The sequence below is a fragment of the Vigna unguiculata genome, chromosome 8, assembly GCF_037176805.1.
Source record: "Vigna unguiculata cultivar grain cowpea cultivar isolate G323 ecotype 2 chromosome 8, ASM3717680v1, whole genome shotgun sequence".
Taxonomy (NCBI): domain Eukaryota; kingdom Viridiplantae; phylum Streptophyta; class Magnoliopsida; order Fabales; family Fabaceae; genus Vigna; species Vigna unguiculata.
In genome coordinates, this window is record NC_140799.1 from 662162 (window position 1) to 683345 (window position 21184).

Below are 21184 nucleotides of genomic sequence, written 5' to 3' on the forward strand. Positions count from 1 at the left end.
CCTACTACTTTGGATTAAAAACATGGAAATGGATGAGCATTAGCAACCATATAAATCAAGTGAAATTATGAAGCTCATTGTAAAGAAAAGCATGGGTTCATGGAGTGACAGGTAACATGATCAAACATGGTGCTCTTAGAACCACAAAATCGGCACAGAGGTTGTTGGCTTAATAATTAACGTTATCATCCCATGCAATATTTTTCCGATAATACAGTTATGGAACCGAAGAGTTCGTTGGCATAGTTAACCTTAACCACTCTCTATTTATTGGCGGGAATAGACTCTACTACACCAACAACCGTACCTCACGGGGCACTCCCTTTTACTCTTTATATTATTATCTACACTTACTTACCTTTAACATATAATATAACACACTACACTCTTTTTTTCTTTCATTTTTCTATCTTCATCTTCAACATTCAAACACAATGGCTGAAGTGGAACTCGTTCCTCCACAAGGCGTGCCACCTAAAACCGACCAACAAACCAAAACTGAGAGTGTGTCGTTTTTTGGCTTGTTTGCTACAGCTGATTCAACTGACTGTGTCTTAATGTTCCTCGGAAGTGTCGGTTCTTGTCTCCATGGTGCTGCTCTTCCTGTTTTCTTCATTTTGTTTGGTCGCATGATCGACTCTTTGGGACATCTTTCTAACAATCCTCACAAATTGTCCTCCAGAGTTTCTGAGGTTCTATCACCATCTTCTCGACTATTGTATTTTCCTACGTGCATGAGATTCTAACGTGTTTTTGTAAGAGTTGTATGTTTTTTATGTGTGATGAAGTGAGTTTTGGCTTTTTTCTTCTTTGCAGCATGCTTTGTATTTGGTCTACCTTGGTGGAGTTGTTCTGGTATCTGCTTGGATGGGTACATCTTATCTTCAACTTCATTTCTTTCTAAGTAATGCTTCTAATGAGGGATGGTTCTCGTTGGAAGTCAACGTCGACTAAAAATAATGTGAATTTAAAATATATAATTGAGTGCAAACTTCATTTTACAAGTCAGTTTTGTACTGTAAATTAGAATTAAAATTCACTTCTTAACATTATATCAGAACCATGACTTCCTGTCTATCATAACTAGATTTGTGTTTGTAGTGGTAGTACAAACATTTTATTCTTCTGGGTGTTCCTCAACAACCCTTTTACAGCATTAACCATATAATCACTTTTTACTACTATTTTTCAGGAGTAGCGTTCTGGATGCAAACAGGGGAGAGGCAAACGGCACGTTTGCGTTTGAAGTATTTGCTGGCAGTGCTGAAGAAGGATATTAGTTTCTTTGACAACGAAGCCAGGGATGCCAATATCATTTTCCACATCTCAAGTGATGCAATACTGGTACAAGATGCTATTGGTGACAAGGTGTGCGACATGGTTCAAACAAAACATGTTGTTTTAACATTGTTGAGATTGGTTCTTCAGTGGTGAAATGGTCTTGTTTTTATTGTGCTGAATGCAGACAGGGCACGCCATTCGTTACCTCTCTCAATTCATCGTTGGATTTGCCATTGGATTTACCTCAGTGTGGCAGCTCACACTACTCACCTTGGCTGTGGTTCCACTTATAGCTCTAGCAGGGGGAGCTTATACAATAATCATGTCTACTTTATCAGAAAAGGGTGAAGCAGCTTATGCTGAGGCTGGGAAGGTTGCAGAAGAGGTAAATAAATAAACCTGTGTGTGAATTGAGATTTTGTTCAAAGGCTATTTCAACAGTTGAATTGGTGTTTTATCCTTAACATATCTTTTTGGATCAGGTGATTTCTCAAGTGCGTACTGTTTACTCATTTGTAGGAGAAGAGAAAGCAATTGGTTCATACTCAAAGTCTCTTGATAATGCTCTGAAACTGGGCAAGAAGGGTGGTGTGGCAAAAGGAGTTGGAGTAGGCTTCACATATGGCTTGTTATTTTGTGCTTGGGCATTGCTTCTATGGTATGCTGGCATACTTGTGAGGCATCACAAGACAAATGGAGGAAAAGCCTTCACAACAATAATCAATGTCATCTTTAGTGGATTGTAAGTATATCACATACTCTGCTATGAGTTGTTAGTTTTTATTTGTGAAAAAGTTGAATCCACAATCTCTCTCACCCTCCATTCTAAACGCACCAAAATAACTTTATTTCTCCAAATTGTTAACAAAAGTTTAAATCCAAACAAATTTTCTCCCTTCTCTTTTGTCTACCTACTAAACTACCTTATCACTCTTGATCATGTCATATGATAACTCACATAACTTTGTTATGGATTACTTTTGCTACTTTGTAGTGCTCTTGGTCAAGCTGCTCCAAATCTTGGTTCCATTGCAAAAGGGCGTGCTGCTGCAGCCAACATCATGAACATGATTGCGTCGGCTTCAAGCAATTCTAAAAAGTTGGATGATGGCAATGTTGTGCCACTGGTTGCTGGGGAAATTGAATTTCATGAGGTCTGTTTTTCGTACCCCTCAAGAACCAACATGATCTTTGAAAAATTGAGCTTCTCAGTGAGTGCTGGCAAGACTATAGCAGTTGTTGGTCCCAGTGGTTCAGGAAAGAGCACGATTGTTTCACTTATTCAACGGTTCTATGACCCCACTTCAGGTAATTAATATTACCATTTAAGAGTTGGTTTCGTTTGAAATTTCCATGACCCTTTTTATGGCAAGTGGGAACAAGTAGGAGAGTGATACACCAAGGTAGAGAGAAGAAAATGAAGGGACAAAAAATTAACCTATGCCAAACACACCCCACATTTTTTTATTTGGCTAGTACAACCACTTTTTTTTTCTTTTTTGTCAATGAATAGTTCAATATTTAGGAGGAGAGGTTAATGCATTAATTTTCACTAGGTAAGATCCTGTTGGATGGATATGACCTAAAGAATCTTCAATTGAAATGGTTGAGAGAACAGATGGGCTTGGTTAGTCAAGAACCAGCACTATTTGCAACAACAATAGCTGGAAATATCTTATTTGGAAAAGAAGATGCAGACATGGATAAAGTCATACAAGCTTCCATGGCTGCAAATGCTCATTCTTTTATTCAAGGATTGCCTGATGGTTATCAAACTCAGGTTAGTTAATTTTACTCAATTTTTTTAACTGCTTTCCTTTATATTTTTCTTTTGGAAAGTTGAAGTTGGTCATTCAATACATAAAAATTATCTTCAACAGCTTCATAGTATCTTTGTTCTACTTAACATAGAAAAGTCATAAAGTTTATCTCCTCGTAGAAATCACAGTGATCCTATATCATTCAGGTTGGAGAGGGTGGCACCCAACTTTCAGGGGGGCAGAAGCAAAGAATTGCCATTGCAAGAGCAGTGATCAGAAATCCAAAACTATTGCTTCTAGACGAGGCCACAAGTGCTCTAGATTCTGAATCAGAACTCATTGTCCAACAGGCATTGGAAAAAATAATGTCAAACAGAACAACAATAATTGTTGCTCATAGATTATCCACTATACGAGATGTAGATACAATCATTGTGTTGAAGAACGGCCAGGTGGTTGAAAGTGGAACTCATCTGGAATTGATGTCCAAAAATGGAGAGTATGTGAATCTGGTGAGTTTGCAGGCATCACAGAACCTCTCAAACTCTAGATCAATATCTCGCTCTGAAAGTTCAAGAAATTCTAGTTTTAGAGAACCTGCAGAGAACATGACCTTAGAGGAACAACTGATGTTGGACACTAGAGGAGAATTGGAATCAAGTGATCAACACTTGCCATCAAAGACAACTTCAGCTCCAACAATTTTGGATTTACTGAAACTGAATGCTCCAGAATGGCCCTATGCAATATTTGGGTCGGTAGGTGCAATATTGGCTGGCATGGAAGCCCCTCTCTTTGCACTTGGAATCACTCACATTTTGACTGCATTTTATTCTCCTCAGAGTTCTAAAATCAAGCAAGAAGTAGATCGTGTAGCTTTGATATTTCTTGGAGTGGCTGTTATTACTGTACCTATTTATCTATTGCTTCACTACTTTTATACATTGATGGGAGAACATCTCACTGCCCGTGTACGTTTATTAATGTTCTCAGGTATTCATTCCATCGCTGCAAAAGCTTTGCTATTACAATAATCACATGCATTAACTTTTTCTGAAATGAGAAAGTGTTTTGATTTCGTGTTTGCAGCTATTCTCAACAATGAAGTTGCATGGTTTGATAAAGATGAGAACAACACTGGCTCACTGACAGCCATGCTAGCTGCGGATGCAACACTAGTGAGAAGTGCTCTAGCTGATAGACTCTCAACCATTGTGCAAAATGTAGCCCTCACTGTCACAGCTTTTGTTATTGGCTTCACATTGAGTTGGAAACTAACAGCAGTGGTTGTAGCATGCCTTCCCCTTCTCATAGGAGCTTCTATCACTGAGGTTAGCTTCATAACACCGAAGATGTTATAACTCTTGATGACTTCAATTTTTCACAATTTCATGAAGAAGTTGTGTGAAGTTTTCAAGACTTTGGTCTTAAAGTCATCATAAGTTCACAAGACTTGTCCATAATATTTGCTCTGATATGTACAAAAAACGAAGAATAGCTAAGTTTAAATTACTTTTGCAGCAATTATTTCTGAAGGGGTTTGGAGGAGATTACAGCCATGCTTACTCTAAGGCAACTTCTTTGGCTCGTGAAGCTATTGCCAACATACGAACTGTTGCTGCGTTTGGCGCCGAAGATCGAATCTCAATCCGGTTTGCATCTGAATTGAACAAACCTAACAAACAAGCTCTTCTACGGGGCCACATATCAGGTTTTGGCTATGGCATAACCCAGCTATTGGCTTTCTGTTCCTATGCACTTGGCCTTTGGTATGCATCAGTTTTAATCAAGAAGAAAGAGTCAAATTTTGGAGACATCATGAAGTCCTTCATGGTCTTAATCATCACTTCTCTGGCAATAGCAGAAACACTAGCTCTTACCCCAGACATTGTGAAGGGATCACAGGCACTGGGATCGGTTTTCGGCATTCTCCAAAGGAGAACATCCATCACCCCAGATGATCCCAACTCAAAGATTGTAACTGTTGTCAAAGGAGAGATAGAGTTTAGAAACGTAAGCTTCAAGTACCCTATGAGACCCGACATCACCATATTTCAGAACTTGAATCTCAGAGTCTCAGCAGGGAAGAGTCTGGCAGTAGTGGGCCAAAGTGGTTCAGGGAAAAGCACAGTGATTTCATTGGTAATGAGGTTTTATGACCCTGATTCTGGATCAGTCCTCATAGATGAATGTGACATCAAAACCCTAAACCTGAGATCCTTAAGGCTGAGAATAGGATTGGTTCAGCAAGAACCTGCTTTGTTCTCAACCACAGTTTATGAAAACATCAAGTATGGGAAAGAGGAGGCATCAGAAATAGAGGTGATGAAGGCAGCGAAAGCAGCAAATGCTCATGAATTCATCAGCAGAATGCCTGAAGGGTACGAAACTGAGGTGGGTGAGAGAGGGGTGCAGTTGTCAGGGGGACAAAAACAGAGAGTTGCAATTGCTAGAGCTATTTTGAAAGATCCATCAATTCTTTTGTTGGATGAAGCCACAAGTGCTTTGGACACAGTATCAGAGAGGCTGGTCCAAGAGGCTCTGGATAAACTAATGGAAGGTAGAACAACAATTTTGGTAGCTCACAGGCTATCAACTGTTCGTGACGCTGACAGCATTGTAGTGCTGCAAAATGGCAGTGTTGCCGAAATGGGAAGCCATGAGAGGCTCATGGCCAAACCTAGAAGCATCTATAAGCAATTGGTTAGTCTACAGCATGAATCGCTTGACCAAGAAAAACATTGATGAATTATTATTCATTTGCAATTTCCCAAGTAAAAGGGTACTTGCAATTTACAACATGGATTGGGGCAAGGCCTAGTTTATTTTTAAGAGCATGCCTGAATGATTTTTTCTTTGTTTTCATACGACAATTGTTTTTATGTTTATATATACACGAGCGCTTCGAAAAATTCAAAGCCTATCATTGGATGTTTTGTTGTAGAGTGGTACCACTTTTGCAATTTCTTTCTGAATTTGACAACCATTAAACCTTGTTCTTTTCTCATGAAACTTCGATGAAAAAAAGGCATCTTTTGACCAAAATAATTCTTAAGAAAGAGGTAGATACATGCAGGGATCCTTCTTTTTTACTAAATATTGCTTCATGGTTTCACCTTCTTAATTTATGAACGTCACCATCAATGAAAGAGCTACGTACCAACACCCTTGGCACGAGGGTATGGGATATTGTTGCTGACACTGCACCCACTAAGTGCCAATTATACAGAATTCGCTTATCATTTCCAGCACATTAAATATGGTAGTTTGGCTTATTGACTACTGAAGAAAAGTATTAAGAATAAGACCCTTGACCCATTTAGAACCATAAGTCTGTATACTTGCTTCTTATTAGCAAGGCCAGCCGTGAATTATTACTACCAAAGGTGTACGCCTTTAAAAGGATTAATTTGGATAATGATCGTTTACCCATATATGCACTTATACAAACGAGAAAGTTATTAGTGTTTTGGATTTTCATTTCAGTGTTCCCTGAACTAAGACATCTTGCCCCTGGTGTTAAAGTGATTGTAGTTGGAACCAAGTTGTGAGATGAATGCAAGACAGAGTTCGAACTTGTATCTTGGTTGCAGTTTGGTGGTGCGTGACTAACCCTTCCCTGCTCTTACTAGGACATTAATGATTAAATATAATTAAATTTTTTTCTGCACGTAGCATTTGAGGCAGCCTTATTTGGATAGCTGGGAGGATATGTTCAGGACTCTTGACTCCTATCGTCAGCTTTATGGTACGATAGAAAGCACAATTAGGAACGATAGACTGCTATGGAAGGAATGGAAACTAGAAAAAGCCTTTTTATGAGTGAACTCGGAAAAACCATTTATATGGTTCTAGTGAAACTCTAATCAGCAAATTCTAATCGTGCTTTAAAATGTCTTTGACGGCTCAGCGAACATGTTAATGCACGTAATGAACATTCAATTTAAACAGCTTTAATTGAACATTAATCTGCATCTGCACATGCCAAATGTACTTAAACAAAAGTAATGACATATCTTCCTACTAGTCTTCTAAGAAATATTAAATGAAAGTGAATACATTTAATATCTTGGAAATATAAATAGATACGATATGTAGGAAGACGTATGAAGATTTATAATTATTCACTTTAATGCAAACATTTTATAATGCACAAGTAGTGAACACCGATAAACCTTTGTTAATTTCGAACACCGACAACTACATGCGTGGTTTTCCATACTACTACACGTTTGGGCGTCTTGGATGAGTTAGGCGGGGATTTAGACCTTGATAGGGTCATATTTTTCACCAAGTATACCACCCTTCTGTTTTTGGAATTGGATGTACCTCAATGTGCTGGTAAAAAAAGCATCTGAGGCTGGGAGGGCTGATGCAGAGTCACTCTGCATCTCAGTCGTGATCAATTCTATAAGCCCCTGGATAGTAGCACTAGTGATCTGCGGGTTTCCTTTCTCAAAATAATATATGTACCTGGAAACCAATCATCCATTAGTAAGAAAGCCACCAAGATAGTGTAACAAGCAGTTTTATAGCAGAAGGAACCAACTTGTTCAGTATTTCAACAAATAGTGTTACTGGACCGCTGCTACCCCTTGCTACATTGGCCATTTGTTGAGCAGCATTTGCAATCCTCAAAGCACGCTTAAGGCAAAGCAACACCCTGTAACCAAACAGTCAACATTGCCACGAGAAAGAAACAGAGAGGACAAAAGATGACAAGTTGAAGACTTTTCAGAATACAGTAAAATTCTATGTCAAAACTTTTCAGCAATTGTAAAAGTGTGCATCAAATGTGCAAAGGCATAACACTTCATAAAGCCTGATTCAGAGGAGATAATTAATTTAGAAAACATAAGCAGAGGCAGAGATGCATAAAACCGATCAAATTATCCCAATTATCCAGTTGATTATACCTTTCTCCATCTTTAATACCATCTTGATCATCAAGCCAAAAGAGATGAGAACATGCATAAACTGCTCGGCATTGATCAGGTTTCTTCAAAAGCTTCGCTGAATACTGTAGAAATTGATAGAAAACCATATTAAGTTTGACATGAATACATTTGCCCCAATCCATTTGTCTAAAGGTCATTGGCTAGAGAAACCTTATAACGGTTGGCCAATACTGAATTTTAAACTAACGTTGGATGGCTACGTTTTGGGAAGGAGGAAGGCAGGGTCGGAATAAAATAGAAAGTAAAGGGATAACATGGAGAGGTTGCATTCCCCAATGTATGAATAATTAGTGAAGGGGAAATATAAGGAAATAATTTATAATAATTGTAACAATTCCATCTAATTCTTATTTACTATTCTAATCTAAGCCTTGTCATCGTAACTTGTGAGCTGAAGTTGAATGATTGCCTTGGCATTTCCTTTCCCTCCAAATAAGAGGGAATATTCCTTCCCCATCCGGTTCCTTTCATCCTTCCTCCAAAGAGACTCTTAAAAAGTAAAAGGACAAGGGTGAAAAAGTAAAAAACAAGTAACGGTACTGTACCCCTGTTGCCTTGTGTGTTAATGTATCCCTGTTCTCAACACCAAAGACGTTCATTCTCTGAAGAGACCCAATAATTAAATGAATTGCAGTTACCTGGGCTTTAGAGTCCTAAAACCAGTATGAACAGTCATTAGTAAAAGTCATTTCTTAGTCATACTAAGAATATGTTAAAAATGAATAGTTTCAATAATAATTACCGCAATTTCTTCTTCATATAATACAAATGCCTGAGTGAAAAATTCGTAAGCAACAGGCTCAAGGTCGCAGTCATTAGCAGCCTGATATTAGTAAAAGTGAGAAAAAATACACTCTGACAATTGCACAAAACGAGAAATGTCATAATCATCATAAATGGGTATTATAATGTCAGGAAAATATTAAAATACATGGTTGTGATAGTACCCAAAAATGTCCAGAACGAGTATAGCCCTTAAAAATCAATTCCCCACTCGGACTAAAATGTTAAACCTTCAATTTAATGGGGGGAAAGAATTGCCCATGAATGTCTGGGTGGCAGAGAATCAGTTTTCAACACCCAACTCCATTTACAAATCCCCTTTATTGGTCTTCTCAGAGTTGTTTGGAAATATAAAGAGAAACAAAGGCGAAAGGCATCAGATTAGATAATTCAAGTTTGCAGGGTCAAGCATACCTCAGCACATTGCAGATACAGTCTTAACGCCAATTCAGGAGATGACACAGAAGAAAGAGCTTCAATTATCTGTAACAAAATTACTAATATTTGTCCATCACATGATAACAATATATGGTGCATACAACGTTATATAAACAAATAAAATACTTGATAGTTATGCTAATGCTATACAGTAGTTAGATAAAATAACTCCATGACAAAATGTTTGAGTTGTGCACAGGTAATTATAAAAAGAGATAATTATTCTCGTCCACCCCACTAAGATAATAAATTTTAAATCACCTCATTTAAAAGCTGAAATATTTTTTTTGGTGTTGTAGGAACTTCTTCTCCAACTATATCTCCATCTTGGCCATGCAACTGCCTGATCAACTGCAGAAAATGACATCTATTAAACCTCGAGATCTAAAGTTGAAGTTAATGCAACAGTATAAATATTGTAAGTGTTACAGAATACTTCACAAGATAATGGGGTAACAATATTAGACACCATTAAAGCCCTCACAAGGTTAAAAAATAATGAGGCTTAACCATTAAATCACATATATAAAACCTCAAGATCTAAAGTTGAAGTTAATGCCACAGTACAAATTTTGTAAGTGTTACAGAATACTTCACAAGCTAAAGGGGGTAATAAAAGTGAAGAGTGGGAAGAAAAGATTAAGTATTTGTGATTTCAAATATATACTTAGTCTCAAAGCTCTAGTGTACATGGTTAATAGGATCCTTGTACAACCATTGGCAGCTTCAATTATGGAATATGAACCTCACAAGACCAGGCAACTCCATTCATATAATTTTCAAACTATCATCACATAGAATTCAATTGAAAAGAAGCATGTTAAAGATGGTGTAGATAATACAAATTGAAAGAATAACATCGTTAAAGAAGGATACCCTGAGTGCAGAAAATATCAAGGAAGGAACTGTAAAAGGCAAGCGTCTTGGTCCTCCACTCATAATATGCTTCTTAACGGTACATATTATCTGAAGGTCAATAAGATACGAAGCACTTAATAGAAATATACCAGTGAAATTCAATTTGACTCCAAATACACTCATTGTTACCTTGAACATTTCTTCTGGTTCATCGTTATGAAGCATGTGTATGAGACGAGCAACAGAATTTTGTTCCTCATTGAAATCTTCTTCGTCAACCTACAGATCAGACATAATAAAAGGGCTGATCTTAGGAAATTACTATATGGGTTAAACATGTAAAAAATGTTAAATAAATAATTTAAGATAACATATAATACAGAACAATTTTATCCTTATAAAGAAAATCCCAAGATATTCTAACAATTCTCTCAAACTTACCTCGTCCACAATTGTTCCATCCAAATCCATTATAAGCCCTTTTATTAATTCAAATAAAACTTCAACCTGCCAAGGCACAATGAAAAATGTTACAGAGAAATAATTTTATTAGGTTGAGTCAAAGGAAAAAATAATATACCTTATCAGCAGTAGAGATGCAAGTGTTATTCTTCATAATACTTTGGATAATAACCATGGCCATGACTTTATTTGTTTCATGATCAAGATGATCCATTACACGAGGATAATTAGAAAGTGTCAGTGCAGTCACAATATCATTGTATTTATCTAGTGGAGCACTTAAAAGTGCTACGACTTGCTTTGTTGCTCTACTGTCATCAAGCTTTGGTTTTCCAGAAAGCTTCTTCACACATGATCCCTGAACAAATTCCACAAAATATGCAGGTTAGAGCTAAGATGCAAATACCACATCACACAAAATGGTAGATCAAAATGTTTGAAAAGTAACATACCAGTACTTGGTCCACATAATCAAATCGATCTGGATGAACACGGAGAGTAAATGTAAGAAGAGAAACATGCAAAGCAATTGCTCCTACTATAGGCATGTCAACTTGTGCTTCTATCACCTGCAGTCAAAAGCAGGTATATGGTTTGGATTGCAGCCCCATAGTCCATAAAATAAAAGGCATATCTAGTATCTAGTAGGCACAAACCAAGAGACTATAATCAATGTTTAGTTTTTCTCATACAGAGAGTTGAAAAGAACTTCCTGTAACACAGAAGATCAACTATCAAGTAAAGCCCATTGGATCCACAATTTTTTTATGGTCTATATATATGCAACAAAATACAACCAGTATGGCTTTATTATATAGCCCCAGCTTTGACAGTTGCACCTAGCAGGTTAACACAACCATACAGATGCCTTTAATTCAAACTACTTTAACAGTGCACTTTCAACTTGTACAACTTCTAACCATAAGATTTTATAAAAGTTTTACAAGAAGGAAAAGAAATCCGTACTAAAGGAATAGTAGAGGTACCACTATATGTACTAAATTATTAAAGGTAAATATTTACATCAAGGGAAACAGCATTTGCAACACACCATCACATTTAGTTCCTTCATTGTCCATAACTTTAACAGGACATCTTTTCTGCAGTTCTCCCAAAATAAGCACGATAAAATAGAAGTTACAAACTGAAGGAAATCTGGCTTACCCTGCCTATTGCTGTGCTTAGTTTAGCAAATGCTTCCACTTGAAGAAATTCAGGCAATACCTGAAGCATAAATGATATCAACAACACATGGAAGCTTAATTTTTGACAAAAGGTGCATCAGACTTACTTCAATATTAGAGGCAGCATAATTTGACAACCTGTCCATCAACTGAGATAACACTGTTTTGATGTCTACTGTGGGCTGCAAATACAGTCAAGTCAGTCAAAGAGTAAATAAAAATAGATATCAGCTTTAAGAAAATCAGATAGACAGAACAGAATTGATCTATGAGTATCTTCAGTATAAGGACTAGGAATGTTATCAAATGATTGATTGGTGGTCGTAGCAAATGTATGATGATTCACTGACCAAGTTAATTGATAGTGTGAAGCAAAAACCTTTCATGATGAGTTGAGATAAGTACAGAATGAATATATTCGCATTTACAATAGATAGAGAAATGGAGAAAGAGACAATTGCAGCCTGTACAGAGTCAGGTAACAGAGATTGAAAATCCAATACACAAAACAGAGAATAAATTCTAAAAAATAACCTAGGGCAATAAATAACAAGCAAAGAGTTTATTCTTGAAAAGAAAAGTAGGAAAGTATGTATCAACTTCAACTTTAGTTATGGAGCTGTTTGAACAAATGCTGCAGAATTGGATCAAATGCACAGGGTGAAGTGACCATGATGAAGTTCAAAGGAGTATGAAAGAAACACGACAGTTCACTCATTTCTTGAAGAATTTCTGAAATTCCACTTCAATAGGAAGAATTTCAAAATCCTTGTTTTATGCTCAACCAAAATGCTTAGAGATTTTAAAATTCACTTGTTCAGTATTCAAGCAAAAAAACTCTCTTAATTAGTCTTAAAAATTACATGGACCACTAAAGTCTCTTTAAGGGCACTGTAAGTATGTTCAATTGTTCTTGTCATTAACCATAACACATGCAATATTTTTACGCACTAAATTCACGGTATTATCAAAATTTAATTGAGGGTCTGTAGTCACCATTCCAAATTGCCTAAATTCATGACCAATCAAATATGTGATAAACTTTTCAAAAATCATGGAGCTTCAGATAATATTTAACCTTAACAGGGGCAATTATAATGTATATCTCATTAAAACTTGTAAGAAACAAACCTCAAGGGCTAAATATAATATTAACAAAGTGTTAAAAAATCAAAAAGTATAGTAGGCATCTCCAAGGATGACTGATAAAATATACTTAAGCTCAAGCACACAAAAAGGTTATCTATTTCCAATCTACTCATGCTACCCACCTGCAATTGGGGGCAAGCACCTAACAGTGTCTCAAGTGTCTGCAAATGGTACTCGTCAGGAAAAACCTGGATTATACACTCCATAAGATAAAATTGGGCAAGCTCGTCATTACAGTTGACAACCTGCTCAAGCCAATTTAGAAAGCTGAGAGACATTATGACATCAAGGGTTACATATGAGAAAAAAATTACATTTTGGGGAGAAAATGTACATTATTAGACCTGCTCTAAGACACTTGGAAGGACGATGTCTTTGTACATCTCAAGGTTCACACCCTCTATCTGACTCAGAACGTGCAGATTCTTCCCTACCTAATAATTTGAGGAAAGGAAATCACATAACTTATCTTTCTATCAAAATGAATAACACTGCTTCATCAGGAAATAGTTTATATTACAAGATCACGAAGCTCGTTCCTTTCTTTTTCCCTCTTCTCTCTTATCCGACTGGGTCCCTGCAGACCAGAAATCCCAATTGAAGACCTCAGCTCAGGATCGCCAAAGATTAAGCATGATTCACAAGCACCATAACACCTGCATGGCCAGAAATCATGTTCTCATGATTTATTTTTACCTCAATGGCTATGGCATGCAAGTACTGTGGTGCTATGCATCTCATAAGATAAGATTAGAAAAGAGTTAAGGAAGTTCAATGAACCTGATGCTGCAACTGCAACCGAACCCACAGCTTATTCATTTCAGTGAAATTCTGTAAAACAAATTCAACTGCAACCATCACATCATTAGATTCCCTGCAGGAACAGAGGCACCTTTCAATATCCATCGTTTTAATTTTTGTTCACTCAGCCCCAAACATAATACCAAAATACAATATTTCATATTGAAAATTGATACCAAATACGTGGGAAGAAAATTGGAGAAAGATAAAAAGTTATCTTTTTAGTGACTTTCTAATTACTACATCACTATTAAATGAAAGAAAAAAAAAATCTAAATCCTCCTACCAATCTTCCAATTTACTGTATGAAGAAAGTACTGAATTTTTTTTATATTATCAAGAAATTACATACATTTACTTTTTTCATTTTAGTGGGATAAAATTGTAGGATATAACATTACTCTGATTAAAATGATAGAAGACAGCATGCCACATTCAAAAACTACTAATCCATCACCAACCAAATAATGCCTTACCCCTCTTCATGTTCATATCCAATATCAGGCAATTTATCTTTACTGACTTGAGAAAGGTAGCTCCTCAAAAACAGACCGCGAATTGGATGCTGAACAGCGCGACACATTTCCACTAGATCTTTAAGAACATCTTTTACTGGAGCATCCTTGCTTCTAAGGTAAGCAGATCCTACCGTGCAAAGCAGATACCTGGCAGTAAATCACCAACGCAAACACAGAGACCGCACAGTCATTCAAATTGAAATCATAAGCACGAGCATTGGTACTCGGAAGGGGGTTAAACTGCCAAAAACGCTTACAGTCTAGGCAATATATTTCCAGCGTGCTGAACAAGCTCGTATAGATCAGCAATTGCAACGCCGTGTCTTCTTTCGTCTTTGAAGAACATCTCCAGCCTCCGAAGCTCATCGAAGGCTCTCATATCTATAAAGGAAACACCGAATCGAATAGAACAATTGAATTGCGAACCTAGAAGTTCGATTCATTACTATATGCGATGCGAATAATAAACGAAGAATATTTTATTTACACAGTTCGTAGTATTTGTGCGGTGAGAGCCTAGAAGTTCGAAGCTCCGATAGCATCTGCGCAGAGTACTTGAGAGCGTCTCTGAGATTGTCTTCATCCTGCGAGAGCGAACCGTGACGAATTGAGAACGATAATGGATTAGGTTACGAAGAAATTGGAGAATACCAGTGCGCGATGCATGAAGAATGCGTTGTGCTGAATCCCGGCGATACCCTCGGCGAGCCATTTTTCTTCGTCCTCGAATCTCTCTGCAATCATTCTCTTCCAATTGGGCGAGATCGCTCGTCTACAGTTACAGGTTAGAACCCACCACCGCGATGGGGTTGGGTTAGTACGAGACAGTTGATTTGAATCGCATGTGAGGATTCTTGACGCCAAAAATAAATAAACCACGGTGAATTCAAGAAATTTAAAAAAAATAATAATAAGTGTAATTTAGGTCTCGAATTTTAATTTAGATTTCAATTCTTTTAATAAAATGTTAATTATTTCTTATTATCAAAATTTTCTTTTAAGTTCTTACATTACATTTAACATAGTTATTTATTCGCAAATAACTTGTTTTAACTTTAAAATGAATACGTTCGTGTAATGTCATTTAATTATTAATTGTGTGCCTAATAAGTTTATTAGCCTTTAATCTTACTACTTACTACTTGCTTAACATGATAACGGACAGCGCCAAAATTTATACATTTTATAAATTCTGTATTATTGTGATTTCAAATTTGAAATTCTTAAAATAAAAAGTTCGTTTACTGATAAAATAGTCTTAGAATTTTTTATAGTTTAATAAGTTATTTAAGTATGAAAATATGTTAAATACTTATAGATTTTGTTCCTCATGGTAATTTTAGTTTTACTATCTTATTCAAATGTATTATTAAGACATAAAGAGGATCCAAATCAAGTATTTTCATTTTGATAAAGTTTATCTACTTAGTATTCTATGATTTATGATATATAGTTTAATTTGATATTTTTACATCCAACGTGTTTAAAAACACTCCACTTTTAAAACTAAAATATTTAACTATAAAAGCTACTTACTCAATTAAATTGAAACTCAAACTTAGGCTCATAAGATTATTTATAAACGTAGAAACAATTATATTGTAGTACCAAAGCATAAAATAAATATAACAACTAAAATTCAAATGTTTTATAATTTAATATTAAAAATTTTCTAATGTTTAATTCAACCACCAAATCAAAGTGTGTAAGCATAAAACTGTCAAAGTATATAGTTCCATAATAACTTATTGGAGTACTCCAAACAATATTTATCAACAGACAAAAGCTATAATGTTTTAACTCGTATAAAATTAAAAAAGTATTATGCATAATTTAATAAGTCTTGTTGATAATCTTATTTTTAACAAATTTAATTATAATAATAGAATTTAGTCCTTATAAAAACAGTTTGAATAAAATCAAATTGCTTTATGATTTCCAAAAATAATATTGAATTAACCTAATTTGTCCTAAGGAAACAAACTGTTTTAAAGAGTCCATAAACCCCATTAAGAACCAGTTTTTTATTTATTAGACCATTTCAAAACTAGTTTACAGCTCGTAACAACTTCTGAACCGTTTCCAAACTGATTTTGTTTTAAATAAATTTAAATATATAAGAAAATAAATGAATAAACAAACTGGGTAGAGATTTTTTTTAATTTAACAAAAATAATTTATATTTTAAATTCTTAAAATATCTGCTTTTTATAAAATAAAAAAAACTGAACCACATTTTTTAGAATTTGGATTAATAATTGAGTTTTTTGGTATTGTTTCTCTATCGACCGATTATCACTAATTTTGTTTCTCTATTGTGCCTTCATAATATATTCATTATCACTAATTCTAACATTTTAAAATATATTAAAAAGATATTTAAAATACTAATATAGTGTATATTTAGTAAAAAACAACATAAAAAAAATTAGTAGAGAATTTGAACTCCATTTTTTAAAGCATAAAAATGAAAATAAAATTTAACTAAATCCATGTAACATCCCATTTAATTTATAAACGCAATTAAAGAAAACGTCACACATAAGATAGTATAACAACGCAGCCCTGGGGTTCTCAACATCACCCCTACAAAACTAGGCACACCACGATGCCAAAGGAAAAGCGGAATGCAAAACTAACAAAGAGTGTAGAGTAGGAAAACATAAAACGATACAGGGGTCGTAGCCCTAGATATAACGTGAATAAAATAACTCTAGCCTAGATGGCTAAGCAGCGGAATCGTCATTCCCTTGTTGACCACGCGAACCTCGCCCATCTGTTCCCATCAATCAAATTGATGATCATCGCAACCATGCAACAAAACGGGTAAGCTAGAGCCAACACATAAACATCACACAGTCAAATACATCATCATCATCCCATATCCATATGGCAACCAAACATGTTACGACTCTTCATTCAATACACTACGACTCGACTCGACTCATCCGGATACGTATAACTTGGTCGGATTCAGCGGATGCTTGCACTTGTGGTGGATACCTCTGCTCGACCCTGAGCTGCTCGATCCTGAGCTATGTAATACAAGTGTTACGATGAATCAAATCTCCCTCACCACAAGGTTAGCCCTTAATGGATTTCAGGCCTCCTGCTACTCTCACCACAGGAGTCAGTCCGCTCTAGGTGAGACTAACTGGCTCCTTAGAGTGTCAGGATGCAACCTTACCTTGAATCCTTACCTAGTTATACAGATGGGGCACCACCATGGACACCCACTAACAGGGGCCATGGAATTACGTCCCGACCACTGAAGCGCGACCCCGGAGGTCTCACCTAGAGACCCCAAGGAATTATACGCTGACACGGACCAACATTCATAAAACAACAGTAGGAGAATACCAAAGATCATGTTTGCAATTCCATACCCTTCCCTGAGATTTATTCCTCATACACATCACATTTTAGATTCATACATCTGATCATCACCACCCCATGAATCTAGGGCCTCATCTCATATCATTAACGTGTTCCTTTAGTTCCAAACCTCTCATTCATTTCACATGCCAATAACATACCCAACCCGTCATACCTAATTCATGAATCATGCCAAACATACCTCATGCTCCATTATATACATATCATTCATCATACAATCATACTCCACCAAGACAGATCATTTAGGAACAAACATACAGCCAATCACAGCACTGTCTCGCCCAGCACCTCGCTCAGGCTGAGGGGTCTCGCTCAAGCGAGACAGTCTCGCTCAGGCGAGGGCTTGAAACAAGGAAACAGGAACCACTGCGGGATCTCGCTTAGGCGAGATCCCTCTCGCCTGGGCGAGTGGTTCGCTCGCTCAAAATGTCAAGCAAGTCGCCTTCGTCAGACTCGCTTAGGCGAGCCCGACTCGCCTGGGCGAGATTAACAGTTCTCGCCCTGGTTCACCTGCAACAGATGCATTATTCCAAACCAACGAATCGTGCCTAGAACTCCACACATCCAAAACAATGATTCATCCATCCAACAACAACCAATCTCAAGTAAACAGTACATGAACAATATAACTCGAACCCTAACTTCCCGTACCTAGTTTTGCTACAGCGTTGACACTCGAACAGTGAAGATCAATAGCTCACGGGACAGTTTTGCGAGGTGGAACGGAAGAACGAGGCTGAGCTTACGATTGCTATGACGACTCCAAACCCTAGTAGAGCTCTCTCTCACGGAGTAGAAGGGTGACGGCTGATTTCTGAAAGAGTGAAAGTGGGTGTGGGATTAGGGCAACATGAAAGACTTTTATCCTATGGGCCGGCCTTTAGGCCCATTACTGTAGGGCAGCTCTTAAAAGGAAGCAGAAAAAAAAAGGGGCCTTACAATCTAAGCCTAACACATTCGATCTCAATATTAGTTTTTCTCTGTTAGGTTTTGTTATATTCCTGTTTGATTTACATGTAGATGTAAATTTTTTTTGTCTGGATTTTACTTGAATTGTGTTATTTTGCTTTTTAGAAGTGGATAAGGCTATGACAAAGAGGGATTTGAAGCAATGAGAAAGATAATTCTGTTTTTAAGGTTCAGATATCGCTTAGGACATCATTAAATTATGTTATTGTTGTAACGATGACAATAATGTTGACTTATCTTCTTTTGTTTATTATATTCATTGAGAGATTTTGTCAGGCAAAAAGTAAGCTGAAATTCAGTTAGGGAGTCAAATGTCTACTTATTATAATGTTCACTGTTATGTAAGATTGAATTTTGAAAAGTTTAGATTTTTTTTTTTCATTTGTTTGTGTTGAATCTTAATTAGAACATTTTCCGTGCAGGTCAGAATTTGATTTAAAAGAATTGTATTTCGACCTTTTGGTGTGACATTTTTAATTACAAAATTTCTATAAGAATTTGATTCTCTTATATTGATGGACAAATTTTATCTTGCAAAAAGTAAGTTGAGATTCAATTAGGAAGTCAAATCTCTATTTATTATAATGTTCAACGCTATTCTTTGAAATAAACTCGTAAAAAATCCCTTTGGATATTTTTCGATAAAAGTATGTAAATTTGATATAAATATAAAAATGAAATTGAAATATGTTCAATAAAAAACTACAATATTACCCAATAATGTATTATCATTATATAATACATGGATACATGGATCAGTTATTTTAGATAATTTCAATATACATTATTACCATATATTTATTAATATTAATTTAAATTAATAAAATACTACATATTAATTACGGAATGGATAAAAAAAATATTAGAAAAAATGGTAATAATAATCGATCCTATGTAACCGCTTTCAACTTCTCCTTAAATCTCTCCACCAACAAAGGAGCAACAGGCAGGTGAGGATAGAATCAGTTTTCGTATTTTCCGTATAAAAGTCTTCATACAGTGTTTTTCTTCTCACACACTTAACAACTCTACATCATCGTATTTTCCTCTCCCATGTCTATACTCTCTCAAAGATACTCCAGGTACGTATATACGTATATGCATCCAAACATTCCTCTGTCTTATGTCATTATTTTTCATATTTAACCGCTTTGCATGCATGTATATATATATTAACTACTGCACCATTTTTTTTTCTGTTCTATGTTTTTTAACTTTTGTTGCATCATGTTGCAGATTGATGTGTTACGATGTCGTTAAGCAAGTTTTTCGATTGGAACACTGTTCAAATCTCCGATTCAGAAGAAGCAAGCCTCCTTAACGAAGCCATGGCAGAAGAACCAAATATCCAGCACCTGTTTCCACACTCAGATGAAAGCTTTTTCCTTTCAAACGCGCTTTTTGAGTACACCATTGACCCAAACGGTGGTTTTCTCTGTCCTTCAGATATTCACTCTCCTTTTGATCCTTTTGATCCTTTCACTTCACTCCCTCATCATCAAATCTTCCCAACTCATGAAGAATATTACGATCCTCTCCCAAAACGCCAAAAGTTCTTCTGCGACGAACAACAAGAGCTTTCACCACCAGAAGGGTTTGTTAATGGCTACTCTTTTCAACCAGAAGAGACACAACAACAACAACAGCAGTTATTTTCTATGGATAATCAATGCGAGGAGAAGGGTAATAAAGAGAGAACCATATCTCCACAGAGTGTAGCCGCAAGAGAAAGAAGAAGAAAGATTACGAATAAGACACAAGAGCTTGGTAAGTTGGTGCCTGGTGGAACCAAAATGAACACTGCTGAGATGCTTCATGCAGCTGCAAAGTATGTTAAGTACCTCCAAGTTCAAGTTGAAATGCTTGAACTCATGAACTCATTAGAGGTAACTTCACTCACCTCCATTATTCTTATCAAACATCATTGTTTTTTCGGGCGTATGCATGTTTTGTTCACTCCATGTTTTTCTGTTTCTCCATGTCATACACATTTTATACATATATAAAAATTGTTTTTTTTTCTTATTTGTAGCATGAAGATAAAGCAGCACCTCCTTCTGAAATTCTACACGGTCTGGTTGTTTCTCCCTTTGTTCAAGAGAAGTTGTATGCGGGGGAAAAGTGCTTTTTGCCAAAAGAAACTGTCACAACTTTGACAGATCTTGAAGTTGTTCGATCAAAACCTACCATGGTTGAGGAACTTAAACAGCTCATTGGAACAGACATTGAGAAAGAGAAGCAAGAATAAATCTTTATAATATATGTTCATAAGGATTTGTTGTTGTTAGCATTTTTAGTTTACTTTTTATATTAAGTTAGTTAGATTAGACTGAATCTGTAATTCATTTTGCATGTAATAGTCAAAATTTAGAATAGATTAAACTCCTGTTGCATGTAAGAATCAATTGTTTAGTTATATTGAATTCGTGGGATTCGGATCGTCTTATTTGATTTTTTTTTTACTTTTTTTTATTGTGTTTGTATAATACATTGATTATCATTAATTTTTGACATCTTAAAATATATTAAAAAAATATTTAAAATACCAATAATATATATATATTTTTAATGTTTAATAAAGGATAACAAAAAAACCAATAAAAAACAATACAATATATTTTTAATGT

At 35.9% G+C, this 21184-nt stretch overlaps 3 protein-coding genes across 3 annotated transcripts; 2 read left to right on the forward strand and 1 right to left on the reverse strand.

The window, feature by feature from the left end:
- The first annotated feature begins 311 nt into the window (after positions 1-311).
- On the forward strand, positions 312-5984 carry LOC114193387 (ABC transporter B family member 13-like). Its single transcript, XM_028083152.2, has 10 exons — positions 312-692; positions 817-871; positions 1193-1368; positions 1466-1666; positions 1764-2023; positions 2276-2589; positions 2838-3061; positions 3248-4034; positions 4131-4372; positions 4563-5984. Exons 1-10 carry the CDS (start codon positions 435-437, stop codon positions 5784-5786), a joined length of 3741 nt encoding a protein of 1246 aa, XP_027938953.1. The 5' UTR covers positions 312-434; the 3' UTR covers positions 5787-5984.
- A 988-nt stretch (positions 5985-6972) lies between these two features.
- LOC114194546 (vacuolar protein sorting-associated protein 35B-like) lies at positions 6973-15046 on the reverse strand. The gene is made up of 22 exons (XM_028084857.2): positions 14844-15046; positions 14680-14776; positions 14450-14573; positions 14151-14339; positions 13654-13747; positions 13394-13450; positions 13218-13307; positions 12996-13118; positions 11832-11906; positions 11705-11764; positions 10993-11109; positions 10659-10898; positions 10520-10585; positions 10268-10357; positions 10097-10186; positions 9482-9571; positions 9197-9265; positions 8742-8822; positions 8545-8652; positions 7958-8061; positions 7591-7704; positions 6973-7514 (listed from the first exon to the last, which is right to left on the reverse strand). Exons 1-22 carry the CDS (start codon positions 14934-14936, stop codon positions 7304-7306), a joined length of 2382 nt encoding a protein of 793 aa, XP_027940658.1. The 5' UTR covers positions 14937-15046; the 3' UTR covers positions 6973-7303.
- A 4761-nt stretch (positions 15047-19807) lies between these two features.
- On the forward strand, positions 19808-20805 carry LOC114194205 (transcription factor bHLH53-like). Its single transcript, XM_028084314.2, has 2 exons — positions 19808-20443; positions 20590-20805. Exons 1-2 carry the CDS (start codon positions 19808-19810, stop codon positions 20803-20805), a joined length of 852 nt encoding a protein of 283 aa, XP_027940115.2.
- Positions 20806-21184: the final 379 nt, after the last annotated feature.

Coding starts and splice junctions, on each gene's coding strand:
- LOC114193387 (XM_028083152.2), top strand. CDS start 435: ATGGCTGAAGTGGAACTCGTTCCTCCACAAGGCGTGCCACCTAAAACC. Junction 2,590..2,837: donor GTTCTATGACCCCACTTCAG/GTAATTAATATT, acceptor AATTTTCACTAG/GTAAGATCCTGTTGGATGGA. Junction 4,373..4,562: donor TAGGAGCTTCTATCACTGAG/GTTAGCTTCATA, acceptor TTACTTTTGCAG/CAATTATTTCTGAAGGGGTT.
- LOC114194546 (XM_028084857.2), bottom strand. CDS start 14,936: ATGATTGCAGAGAGATTCGAGGACGAAGAAAAATGGCTCGCCGAGGGT. Junction 14,777..14,843: donor TCTTCATGCATCGCGCACTG/GTATTCTCCAAT, acceptor TCGCTCTCGCAG/GATGAAGACAATCTCAGAGA. Junction 7,705..7,957: donor GGTATTAAAGATGGAGAAAG/GTATAATCAACT, acceptor GTTTGGTTACAG/GGTGTTGCTTTGCCTTAAGC.
- LOC114194205 (XM_028084314.2), top strand. CDS start 19,808: ATGTCGTTAAGCAAGTTTTTCGATTGGAACACTGTTCAAATCTCCGAT. Junction 20,444..20,589: donor AACTCATGAACTCATTAGAG/GTAACTTCACTC, acceptor TCTTATTTGTAG/CATGAAGATAAAGCAGCACC.